General features: G+C 39.8%; 2 protein-coding genes across 2 annotated transcripts in view; both read left to right on the forward strand.

Annotated features, from left to right (window-relative positions):
* syt12 (synaptotagmin XII) overlaps nucleotides 1-11270 on the forward strand; it is a 15533-nt gene extending 4263 nt beyond the window's left edge. The window contains exons 2-8 of the mRNA XM_083546445.1: nucleotides 4663-4719; nucleotides 4807-5000; nucleotides 5103-5468; nucleotides 8726-8941; nucleotides 9268-9388; nucleotides 9471-9604; nucleotides 9814-11270. Of these exons, the coding sequence (XP_083402571.1) occupies nucleotides 4674-4719; nucleotides 4807-5000; nucleotides 5103-5468; nucleotides 8726-8941; nucleotides 9268-9388; nucleotides 9471-9604; nucleotides 9814-9987 (1251 nt within the window). The 5' untranslated portion in view covers nucleotides 4663-4673 and the 3' untranslated portion in view covers nucleotides 9988-11270. The remainder of the gene's footprint in view (nucleotides 1-4662; nucleotides 4720-4806; nucleotides 5001-5102; nucleotides 5469-8725; nucleotides 8942-9267; nucleotides 9389-9470; nucleotides 9605-9813) is intronic.
* Nucleotides 1-13833, forward strand: part of LOC310728720 (uncharacterized protein) — a 75418-nt gene that overhangs the window by 14795 nt on the left and 46790 nt on the right. The gene's annotated exons all lie outside the window — the stretch shown is intronic.

The following is a 13833-nucleotide window of genomic DNA, read 5'->3' on the forward strand; positions in this document are numbered from 1 at the left end:
CTTTTCGTTTTGTTTATATAAACTACTAAATATAGAGTCCGCTTTTTTTTTTTTGTCTTTTCTTTCCATTTCTTTTTTTCAACATTTCTAACAGTAGCTGAACAAAGTATTTGGACACCTGACTTTTCCAGCCATTTGTATTTCTTCCCCAAAGTGTTACACGAAGTTGGAGACCCACAGCACAGCCCTTCCAGCAGGACAATGCCCCTGTGCACAAACAGAGAGAGATATGAAAATATCTTGGAATGAGCACAAATCTCCACAAGCTCACTCCTAAATCTTAGTTGTTGGTTGTTGTGACAGAAAATGGGGACTAAATGTTTAAAAAAGCAAAACCAATCTTGTGTTCAGGTGTCCACAAGCATTTCTGCAAGAATAATCAAACAGAAGGTCTTCTGAATGGCTGTGAAAAGCGTCTGCATGTGGTGTCTGTCAGCAGGAGTGTTACTAAATCCTGACCTTTTAATGTATAAATTGTACATTTTTCAGTAAATATTCAGGATAAGATAATTGCATCATGATTTTACGTTTATCACTTTCACAAAATAATTGTCCAGCACACAAATGGTATGATATTAATCAGTTTCTAAATAAGCAAAAAATATGGGTTTGAAGCAGAAACGTTCTCACTAGAGCTTTAAGAATCCAGATTATGGTGCGACGTTTCAGAATGTGGACTGCTGTATTTGATATTTTATAGGTCCTGGTGCACAGCTGACATTCTAATCTGATTATTTTGACATATGATCATAGTGATTCTGCTCTGAGTTCATTACCACAAGCTTTTATACGCTTTCTCTCCTTGCACTCTTCATATGCAGACATTTTCACAGCCCTCCTTCAGTCTCAGATTCACACAGGAGCAAAAACGCGAGAACATTTTCACAGATTCACAGAGACGCACACAGCTCTCTTCACAGACGTCACCTGCAATCTATTCACAGCAGTGTTTGTGTTTTATAATATTCCAACTTGCAGCTCAGTGTTCCAGCAAAAGCGTTCAATCTGGCCTTCTTTTATAATTGAGATTGTTTTTCCGATTTTCAGTTCGATGGTCTTCAGGTATGACTCCCAAAATCTGGTATTATTATTATTATTATTATTATTATTATTATTATTATTATTATTATGTATATTATACCTAATGAATGTATCCAGACTGAAGATCCACCATATAGAACACAAGCAAAGAAAAGAAGAAGAAGATGATGATGATGATGATGATGATGATGGTGATCAGGAATGTCTAATTTCTCAGTCATGTTCTCATCACTGACTCCCTCTGTCTCATCCATGTTAACCCCAGACTTCTCACTGCCTTCTGCCTGCTCATTGTGAGCTTCAGAATCTGGTCTGTGGTGTGTGAGAGCAAGAAACAGGTTGATGGGCTGAAAACAGCACAATGAGAAGAACAAATAGACACCAAATAGATTAAAACTAAAGTAACAATTCTGGTGTAATGTAGTAAAAATGTAATGAGTAAAAGTCGATACCAGAAAAATCTACTTAAGTATAGTAACATATTTGTACGTCGTTACTTTCACCTTTGGGGCAAAAGTATTTAGTCATTTGTGGTTCTTCCCCATGCTGTTCCTCCAACCACAGTGTTATACTGTACATGGGTTGGAGTGGAAGATCTTCTGCTGTAGAGCTCTGACCCTCAACACTACTGAACACCTTTCGGGATGAGTGTGAACACTGACTTCACCCCAGGGCTTCTCGTCCTAAAAAAACTTTAATAATGTAAGTGACTGAGCACAAATCACTCTTAAATCTAGTGGAACATCTGTCCAGAAGAGTGGAGGTGGTTATAACAGGGAACGGGGATTAAAGGTAGAATGTAATGTTCAAAAAGCAAAAATCTTATTGTCTTACTGTAGAAACTTTGGTTAATGGTTTGTGTCCACACTGTCTTGAGGTGGATGTAAAAGAGAGAACAGCATTTTCTTTGTTTCCTTGGTTTCTTTTTAAGCTCATCAAACTCTAAACTAAATGACCGTTAAACAGCTGTTGCTTGTAATAATACAGTAAAACATATTGTGCTGGATTACAGAGTAACACACTCAGAGGTAAAAACACTTTCTGCCCTCTTCTGCATACATCAGCTCATGAATATTCATTATTGGCTAGTATACCTGTGATAGAATCTAAATAGTGATAGATAGATAAAGAGATAGATAGAAAGAGACAGAGATGAACAGACAGAAGTCTAAGTTGTTGTCTCTGTGCTGCAGCAGCAGTTTCTCTTCTCACACGTTTCTCCCTAGAACTCGATCTCATTTAATCAGTGATGTCTGGTGAAAAACTCTGATTTTCAGCAACACAAGAAACCCTGACCATCCAAAATAACAATTTCAGCCAATTCCAGTTAGATATATAGTTACAGTTATAGTTACAATCCATGTACTCCTTTGATATATTTGCATAAAAATATCAAATGTGTGTTGCAGACTGCTCTAGATCTGTTACGCATATCTTTTAAAACCTCTGTATTCCTCTCCCTTTATACATATAGGAGAAATGGAAGTTTTATTGTCATGCTAATAATTGAGATCCATAAGTGAACAAAATTTCTATGACATGAAATACACTTTAGAGCAGTTCAATTTTTTTTTATTAATACAATCACTATATTGCATTAAGTGGTGAATATTCCAATTGTGCGATCTCAGCTGTCCCACATTCGGTTTGGATTTTAACCACGACAAGGCACCTGGGATTTGTGGACCATCTAAACACGCTGAACAAATAGTGACCTCTCGCAGCCCATTATCTCCAGTAACTTAAAACTCATTTGTGCAAACACATCAGCAGTACAGAGAGACTGTGAGTTCAGTCACTAACTGAGCTCAAGTTACCAAAACACCTTTTAAAAAAAGAATTTTTCTCTTTGTGTTTGTGAAAAGACTGTAAAATGATTATGTGCTTCTCCGGAAGCAGCGTTGGAGAAACATGCCTTTACAGTGTGAATCATAAATGTTCTATTATTATAATTATTATTTTCGTGACCTTTATTTGACCTTGTGCATGTAAATATCAACAAGAAAATGTGTCCGATTATTGAGTTTCTCAGTTTTCTGTTTTTCATTTAGAGAATAGTGCAGGCGAAGGAAGAAATATGGGTTTACTGGACATTTTTGGCAGCTAAAGGACACGCTTGTCAAATAAACAGTGTGATTTGTCAGCGCTCTATTGGTTATATAGATGTCAAACTAGTAACAAAGTAAAAACCACGAGAAATCTAGATGTAATATGATGAAATGTTCCAGCTTCTCTCTCCCTCTCGAGCTCTATCTACCTGGTTTTTTTCTCAAATCAACTTTTGTTTGTACACACACACACACACACACACACACACACACACACACACACACACACACACACACATTTTATCCCCATACATACTTGTAAATATTACACTATACAGTACATAATAAAGGTTTCGGCTGGTAATACCACCATAATTTGTACTGTGTAAAATGTAAATAAAGACAAAATGCAATGATTTGCAAATTTCATAAATCCATAAAACACACACAAAAAAAACATATCAAATGTTTAAATTGAGAATAAATACCATTTTGAGGCAAAAATGAGGTCAATTTGAATTTGGCTGCATCACGTTTAAAACAGTTTGGGACGGGGCCATGTGTAGCATCACGTCTTCTGTCTGTATACATCTGGTAACTGAGGAGAGCAGTTGCTGAAGTCTTGGGAGAGGAATGTTGTCCCATAATTGTCTGATCCAGGATTCTAGTTGCTCAACAGTTTTGGGTTTCCTTTATTGTGTTTTCAGGTTCATGATGTTTGATGCATGAATGTTTTTTTAGATGGTGAAAGGTCTAGACTGCAGGCAGCCCAGTTCAGTTTTATGGATGGGAGAATTTGTTGCTCTAAAACCTCTATATAGCGTTCAGCATTAATGAAGCCTGGAAATCTGAATGCTGCCCGTTCCACAGGTGCTAATGCACTCCTATAACCATTAGGGATGTGACTTTTTGAGTGCTGATAACATGTGGGATGATCCCTCTCCTCTTTAGTCTGGAGGACCTGGTGTCTGTGCACTTTGCTGCAGTACACATTAAATGAGTTTTGGCCCTGAGAGGGTGGCGGCGTTTCTGGATCTCGTTCACACATGCCTTCTTCTTTGCATGGTAGAGATTTTGTGGATGACATGGAAAATCTTTACTTCTGAGAGCCTCTCTAAGATACACTATTTATACCCAATCATCTTTCTAACCCGTTGTCAATACCTGTTGCAAAATGTTTCTCCAACTGTTAATAAACACTTAATATTTCCAGACTTTTGTTGCCCCGTCCCAACTTATTTAAGACGCGCTGCAGCCATAACATTTAACATTACTTTCTTTAAAATCGTTCCCAGTTTAAAATTTCCCCAGTTTAAACATTTGTTGGTTTTTTATGTTCTGTTGTAAATAAAATATGGGTTTATGAGATTTTCAAATCATTACATTCTGGTTTTATTTAAATTGTACACAGTGTCCCAACTTTTCTTTAATTGGGATTGTAGAAATTTTATTCACACACTTGTCACTTGATACCACTTTCCTTCTTGTAGTATAACCTGGGCATTTAAATGGTATTCTTTCTTAATCCCACAGGAAGATTAACTCTCTAACCTATTGTTCATTCTCTCTCCAGGCAGTGGGACCATGTCCTCCTCACATAGCCGGGACATCTCTGACTACCATGTCAGCGGTAAGAGAAAAAGAACCCGAGAGGTATTTATGTGTTTAGTGATTTATTGAGTGTCTAATAGAGGATATGTATGTGTGGGTGTTTCAGTCATCCGTGACCCTCCAGTCTGGGAGGTCGGTGTGTACCTGTTGGGCTTTCTGGTTCTGCTTGGTATAGTTGGAGTAAATCTGTGGAAGCTCTGGAGGTCTGGCTCTTTCCCCGCTCCCTCGCCGTATCCCAACTTCAATTACCGTTACCTGCAGGAGAAATATGGCACCTCGTACTCTGAAGTCAGGCAGAAGGTAACAGGCTTCATTTATTTCATGTGCTCAATAATTCCGCCTGTAAAAACCTGCCATGAATCTTTCTCTTGTTTATGAAAAACCTGCGATCTACTTTGTTAGTGCGTCGCAGCTTCAAACCACAGAAGAGCGTCTACGGCGAGCCGTAAGCCCAGCCTGCAGCTGGCCGACACGCCTGACGGCTTCCGCGAACTCGGCCCTCTGGAGCTGATGAGCCGGGACCTCGAGATGAAACGCTCCGCCTCGGTCGACTCGCTGTGCTCCATCTCATCCATCGCCCAAACGTTCGGCCATGACGTCACCGTGGGTCAGCTGGAGGTGACGCTGGAGCTTGAGGCACGGGCCTCGCTATTACATGTCACCCTGCATCAGGCCAAAGACCTGCTGGAGAAGGAGGAGGAGAATTTCCCTGGTTGCTACGTCACTGTCATGCTCCTACCTGACGAGATCAACGTGGGCGTCACACAGGTGAGGAAAGTCGTTTGTGCAGTCTTACCATTTATTTTCTTTTACCTGCTCAGGAAAATGTGTGAAAGTGTACATTTTCTTGTGAAACCCCGGTATTAATAAATCATTCATGCCTTAATCAGTACAGATCCCGGATATTATCATGGTTCCGGAGGCACTGCATTTCCTCCTGCTGTGAACGCAATGAGCTCCAAATGTAGTTAACCTGTGATACACACAACCACCGTAAATCCTCCAAAATCTGCAGACACGCTCGGATCATCAGTCATTCATGTCTCATGTGTGGGTTCTTAAAGAGCATCAGTAGCATTATATTAGAGCCAAATGATTAGGATTATGATTCAGTCTAAACGTTCGCTCTCTCTCTCGAAGCCAGCAATGTCAGAGAAGGAAAGAAAGAAAGACGGAAAGAGAAAGAGTGCTGACATCAGGGCTCAGCAGGGTTCTGAAGCATAAGGGCTGTTGTGTTGTTCTTCTCCTATTTTCTTCTTCTTTTTCATTGCACATAAATATGGTTAAAAATGTGTCAGTGTGTTAGAGAAGTCTGAACGGAGGCTAGCAGTTCGGAGCTACAACACCATGGGTTACTGATCAGAAGGTTAGGTGTACAAGCACATGTATCTCCAAGCTGCCACTCTTGGGGCCCTTGAGCAAGGCCCTTAACCCTCTGTGCTCCAGGGATGTTGTATCATGGCCGACCCCAGCCTCCTAATGTCGCTGGGATACGTGAAGAAAGAATTTAACTCTGCTGTAAAGTACATGTGACAACTAAAATGGCTCTTTATGGCCAATTGCAGCTCAGATTTATCTTCATGTTTTAACATTCAACTGCAATCAACCATCTTCTGCACTGATTTGCCTCTGAGTGAAGAAGACGTAGTAGGACATCAGGATGAATCAGGCAGGTCTGGAAAGAAGAAAAGGACTGGATCACTGATGCCTCAGGAGCATGTATAGCATCAGAGAGAGAGAGAGAGAGAGAGAGAGAGAGAGAGAGAGAGGGAGGGAGGGAGACCCTTACCAGATCTGTGGGGTCAAGTTTTTGGTCTCCTCTGTCCACCTCTGGTCATCTCACATGAATAGTTCTCTTTCTCCCAAAATTAGTTTTTGCACTACATCCTACATGATTTGCTTAAACAGTATTAATTCACCTGCTTTTCAGGTTCAGCATTACGGACGTCTTCAATCACTGCCTGTATTTCCAAACACTTTCCCCCTCAGAGCTTTTAATCACATTTAAAGAGTCCTGACTGCAGTGATATCAGCTGAGCAGCTCATTAGACTTACAGACGTGCCTCTTATTGGAGATCGTTCTCTGACTTCAGCTTTTCTCAGCAGCGATGTCGTTCGAAAGTAGCTGAGAACAGCGCTGATGCTTTTCCCACTGCAGACACAAACAAATGCACTCCGTTTAGCTCCGACTAAATACATGTGGTTTGGAAATACTCACTGTGTAAAGGTGTTTTTATTAACATCATCCTGGTGCTCTTCCTTTAGCAAGTGGAAAATTCTTAAACATAATGAATTTATTTTTATTTTTATATTTATTTCAATTATATTTTTTATTCCAAGATTATAATGATCCAAAAATAAAGAGTGTTAAGCATATTTTTATCCATTGCCCTAATAATTTCATTTAAACTTTCATTTCTGTGAAAGAAGTCAAATGACCTGAAAATCTAAAGCCTGAAATAATAAATAAGATGAATAATATTATATTTGGTTTATTGATCAATTAAAAATCAGTAAAAAGGAAATCAGTAGTTGCATTTGACTGATAATATATTACAATACAAGATTAATGCAGATACAGTTCAAAGAAAAAGTATGACATCATTGCCAAAAAAAAAGAAGATTTTCATGTAAGTTCATTTGAATTTAAACGCTTTCATTTAAAGCTTGACATTTTCATTTTAATTTTTAAAAAGTCGAGAAATTATCTGTCTGGACAAAAGTTTGTGGACACCTGAACATTAGATTGTGTTATTTGAACATCCCATTCCATATTTAGTACGTATTTCTGTTGACCTTAAACCTGCCACTCTTCTGGAGAGATGTTCATTCAGCCACAAGAGCATTAGTAAAGTCAGGTACTGATCTAGGTGAGAAGGTGAGGAGGCCTGAGGTGCAGTTGGTGTTTACATTTATCCCAAAGGTGTTCCATAAGGTTGAGGTCAGAGCTGTATAGCTGGAGATCTTCCACTCCAACCCATGTAAAACATATCTTCATGGAGCTGTTTTTGTACACATGGGCATTTTCATGCTGGAACAGGTTTGGGTCTCCTAGTCCAAGTGAAGATAAATTTAATGTTGCATCCAAAGATGCATCCAAAGATTGTATTTTAACATAACATCATCTTCTTTTAGCTTCTCCCATTAGGGGGCGCCACAGCGGATCTCCATACCCCCCTGTCCTCTACATCTGCCTCTTTTACACCAACTACCTGCATGTCTTCCCTCACCACATCCTTAAACCTCCTCCTTGTTCTTCCTCTTTTCCTCCTTCCTAGTGGCTCCATCCTCAGCATTCTCCTACTGATATACCCCATGTCCCTCCTCTGCACATGTCCAAACCATCTCAATCTCACCTCCCTCACCTTGTCTCCAAAACGTCCTACATGCGCTCTCCCTCTAATAAACTCATTTCTAATCCTGTCCATCGTCGTCACTCCCAATAAACATCTCAACATCTTCAGCTCTGCTACCTCCAGCTCCACCTCCTGTCTTTTACTCAATGCCACTGTCTCTAAACCATACAACATCCTCCACCTTCTCCACCTCTTCTCCCTGCAACCGCATCACTCCACTGCCCTCCCTCTCATTCACACACATGTACTCTGTCTTTCTCCTACTGACTTTCATTCCTCTTCTCTCCAGCGTGTACCTCCACCTCTCCAGGCTCTTCTCCACCTGCTCACTACTCTCACCACAAATCACAATATCATCTGCAAACATCATAGTCCACGGAGACTCCTGTCTGACCTCGTCCTTCAACCTGTCCATCACCACTGCAAACAAAAAAGGGCTCAGAGCCGATCCTTGATGCAGATAACATGACTTGTTAAAAATGAGCTTTTATGCTGTTTAAGGTATAATGAAAATATGGAAATGAAGCAATCCTACAGTGTTGGATAAAAGCCTTTTTTATCTGAATACAATTTTGAACAGTAAATACTTTTGGAGAAGTCAAATTTCAGACAGTTTTCTATTTTATGTAGCAGCTTGCTCACAGCTAAACCCTGTGTTCTCTCCTGCAGATTCAGAGCAATGCCTTCACCGTGTTGTTTGATGAACGTTTCTCCATTCCACTGGAAGCAGCAGCCGTGGATGAGTATAGCCTGCGTTTCTCAGCGTTTGGAGTAGATTTGGATGAGAGGAACATCAGCGCGGGGCAGGCTGAACTCAAACTCTCAGATCTGGACCTGTCCATGAGGCCTTTTAATGCTTGGCTGTACCTCCAGGACATTAATAAGGTGTCGACACACGGGAGACCCCTGAACACTAATCAATATCATACTTCATTAGATGAAATCTGAGCTTTGTAGCAGGAGTCATTCAGATAGCCTTCAAATCCACATGGAATCCACATTTGATTTCATAACAACAACTCCAGAAAAATATCTCTTTAGCCGAGTTAAGATATTAGATATTTAGTGATTTATCTTTTTCAAATCGAACGTCATGTTGAAATCCAACTCTGGTGCTTCAGATCATCTCACAAGTCGACTGTATTTGTATAGCGCTTTTATATCTCGCATATTGCGAGTTGTGATTTTTGGAGTGAATTGTTTTTCTGCAGGCTGTGGATGCTGTTGGAGAAATCCTGCTTTCACTCAGTTACCTACCCACAGCAGAGCGCCTCACGGTGGTGGTGGCAAAAGCCAAGAACCTGGTCTGGACTAACGGCAAAACCACTGCAGGTCAGCGTGGTATTCTTCTTCTTCCTCATTTTACTGACATGCTTCCTGTACGCTGCTTCTAACCTGACGCGTAATTGAACAGATCCCTTTGTGAAAGTGTACCTCCTCCAAGACGGCAGGAAGATCAGCAAGAAGAAAACCTCCATTAAGAGAGATGATACAAACCCCATCTTCAACGAGGCCATGATCTTCTCAGTGCCTGCTGTTGTGCTTCAGGTAACGCGATCCGATTTAATTAATGTTAATACAAATATGAATCGTTTGTTCAGATGCTCTGCAGTTATGTGGATATATAAATAATTGGGGATCTGCTTATTGAAAATGTAAAATTTTAACATTTATTTCTGATCAAAGGAACAAAATGATTTTAATGTATATGTATATCTATAATTTTTCCCAACTGTTTGCCTGCATTATCCCTACAGGACCTCTCTCTCCGAGTCACGGTGGCTGAAAACACAGAAGATGGGCGTGGTGAAAACGTAGGTCATGTGATCATCGGGCCCGAGGCAAGTGGCATGGGTATCACTCACTGGAACCAGATGCTGGCGACGCTGCGCAAACCGGTCTCCATGTGGCACCCGCTGCGGAGGACCTAACTCGATCCGAGTTCTGCTCTCCTGGTCCCGCCTGCATGGTGCCTACTGTCTCTGTGACCCAACTGTAAAGACTTCAGAAAAAAAAAGGGGGGCAAGAGGTCTTTGTTATTCAGGAAAAAATCATCATCTTTTTTAAAAGCAGTTGCACAGACAGAGCCGTGGAGCAGAAATGTCGAACGAAAGACTGAAACTCTGCCTGTCTCTGCTTTAATTCCCAGGTCCTTTTATCCAGGTTAAATCTCTCTTCATTTGTAGCAGTTCGAACAGGGCGGCTGACCTGAACATCATTTATTCCGTTGTGTTCGGAAAAGTGCAGCCACATTCTAATACCTACAAATTATTATTAATATTATTATTATTATTATTATTATTATTATTATTATTATTATTCAGTGTTGTGTGGTTTTCTATTTTGATGCTCAGTACAAAGCAATAGAACACACCTGTGTGTATGGTGGAAAAGACCTTTAACCATTTCTTTGCCAGAGAGCAGGAAAAAAACCACATTCTCGTTGAAGTATTGAAGTTTTCACGTTCTTCCTGTGCCCTCCGTTTGCCTGCACTTTGCACTGCAAATCCATTCCAAGCATCCCTCGTTGGAAGTGTTCATGCTGTTTCTTTTTTATGCATTCGAATTTGTAAAAAAAAAAAAAGAAAAAAAAAATAAAAAAAAAAAAAAGAAAGAAAGAAAGAAAAAACAAGACTAAATATTGTTAGGACCGTAAGGAGTTCGGCAATAACAATTTCTTTTGTTCAGCAGAAGACATTCAGATAAAAGCAAACCACGATAAAAACCCATCCCCAGATTCTGCTAAATATTCCTCACCTGCAGGCGAGAGAAAGAGAAAGGATTCAACTAACCAGGTTCAATTTATTATTATTTTTAAATGTAGCTTTAAGGTAACTATCTCAGTGCAGCGTTTGAGGTCTCATGATTAACTCCATTGTACACATCCTGTGCCAAATCAACCACTAGAGAAGCAATATTTTATTTAGGCTTGAGTCTATATATATATATATATATTATGTTTGTGATCAATGAAAATAAAAAAAATAAATAAAAAAAAAAAAACATCATTTTGCAGTGCATGAAAGTGTAATAAATATGGTATAATAATGTCCAAATATACAACTGTTTAAAGATAGAAATGGCTCGACTTGTTTTTCTTGACTTTTAAAAATAACGTAAAAAACAGCAAAGAGGTGTGTATACATTATATATATATGTGTGTGTGTGTGTGTGTGTGTGTGTGTGTGTGTGTGTGTGTGTGTGTGTGTGTGTGTGTTTTGCGGGGGGGGGGGGTAGGGGTTGTGAATATAAAATTCATAAACTATGATTCAAATATAAAAGTTATTTCAAGCTAATTGTTTTAATGTCACCAGGATTTCCTTCTGAATTCAAAAATGTATTTCCTCATATTTGTGTATGATTTAATATATATATATATTATTAAAATGATTTAATATGTATCACATTTTCTGTCCACACTTTGTTAAGCACATTGATGACATTAGACACTGCAGAGGAATTAGATATATCTATAGAGAGCAGGTGAGTGTCTTCACCTCATCTGGATTTGTGCTTAACGGCTGTTTAAAGTTAAACATCACCCATGTTGCTTGAAGCTGTCGCTTTAACCAATCAGATTGTGATTTGGCCACACTGAGGTCCTCTAACAAGCGTCACTGTTCAGAGCTCACAACCGGCATCTGTAGCAAACTGCACAGATTTAAAGCTATTCGTGTGGATTTAATGGCTGTGTTTTCATTCTGCAACGACTGACAGGAGAAAAGTGTCTCGGATTCACTTACAAGCACGTTTACAATACAGACTTTTTAAGAAAAGCTGGACGTCGTTAGGAAAAGTCACCCAAACAGTTCAAAACAGTTACTAAGGATTTTAAACTCTTTATACTTTTGTGTTTTCTTTCCTGTAGAATTTACACAAAATACACACAATTTGCCTTCATTTGAAATCACCAAGAAAACCGTAATGCAGTGTACAGAAACGCAGGAACCCCGAGGTGAAGTGTTGAGGTTAACGACGCTCCTGCTGGAGATGATGTATGTGGAGGTGCGGCTGCGGCTACAGTGAAAGAAGACGTGTTGAACTGTGATCATTGGGTTTCTTGCTTTAGTGATGACGTTTATTCTGACTGTATGAATTCCTGTGTGTGATGCAGCTCTGATCTACTGCACTTCTCTATAACACTGATGCTTTCTGTAGACGTGCCATTTTAATGATTGGATTAAGAGGTGGATTGCATCAGGTGGGACATCACTGAAGGTCTAGGACTCATACATTACATTGTGTCAACAGTGCAGAGTAATGGTGTGTTAGAGAAGTGAAGAGAAGAGTGCAGGCAGGGTGGAGTGGGTGGAGAAGAGTGCTAGCAGGAGTGATTTGTGGTAGAAGAGTATCTGTGAGAGTGAAGAAAAGAGTGCAGGCAGGGTGGAGTGGGTGGAGAAGAGTGATAGCAGGAGTGATTTGTGGTAGAAGAGTATCTGTGAGAGTGAAGAAAAGAGTGCAGGCAGGGTGGAGTGGGTGGAGAAAAGTGATAGCAGGAGTGATTTGTGGTAGAAGAGTATCTGTGAGAGTGAAAGGGAAAGTTTATAGGACTGTGGTGAGACCTGAGATGTTGTATGGATTAGAGACAGTGGCATTGAGTAAAAGACAGGAGGTGGAGCTGGTGGTAGCAGAGCTGAAGATGTTGAGATGTTCATTGGGAGTGACGACGATGGAGGTTTATAAACGAGTTTATTAGAGGGACAGCGCATGTAGGACGTTTTGGAGACACGGTGAGGGAGGTGAGATTGAGATGGTTTGGACATGTGCAGAGGAGGAACATGGGGTATATCAGTAGGAGAATGCTGAGGATCGAGACACCAGGAAGGAGGAAAAGAGGAAGATCAAAGAGGAGGTTTATGGATGTGAAGTAGTTGGTTTGAAAGAGGCAGATGTAGAGGACAGGTTGGTATGGAGACGGATGATCTGCTGTGGCGACCCCTTAATGGGAGAAGCCGAAAGAAGAAGAAGAAAATGGGGTACAAGATATAAACACAGTATTTCCAACATTAGCCAAGATAAAACACAGTGTATATACATATGCACATACAGCCTAAAGATTCATCAGGTTACTAAGCACCTCAAGAACTATAAGGATGAGTTTGGACTGTAATAATTTCATGTCTGCCAAAATGGCTCAGGATCGCAACAAAAATGAACAGTTCTGCAATCAACCACCGATCACCAAACAGTAAACCACAACAGTGATGGAACTGTAATAAATGGATATTTGATGTGACCCAGATCAGGAAGCAGTTCCTTTTTGGTTCTTCTCAAGGTTTCTTATGCATATCAGCTCAGGGAGTTTTTCCCTCACCACAGTCTCCACTGGCATCAGGGACAAACTTATAGGCACTAAAATTATACATTGAATTTTTATAGCCCATTTACCTCTGGAAAGCTGCTTTGGGAAAATATATATTGTTAAATGTGCTACACAAATAAAACTGAATGGAATTGAATTGAATATAACAATGAATTTACTCAGATCAGTTAGAGAAATAGACTGACTTTAAAACATTTTAACCATAAGCACAGGAATTTGTTTCGCTAGTCTGCCACTGCCAAGCAGCATTATGATGGATGTGATTAAGATTATGATAAGTAGAGTAGAGTAAAGATGTTTACTCAGCAGAACTTGGAGCCAAATAACTTTTCTACACTCAAGTCTTCAAACCATTCAAGACTGAAACAAAAGAATACATCAAATTATATTTTACAAGAACAAATGGATCCTCAAGGATTTTACTTAGTATGTCATAAATGTGTGCGTTACAGTA

This window comes from Silurus aristotelis (assembly GCF_946808225.1).
Source record: "Silurus aristotelis genome assembly, chromosome: 7".
NCBI lineage: Eukaryota > Metazoa > Chordata > Actinopteri > Siluriformes > Siluridae > Silurus > Silurus aristotelis.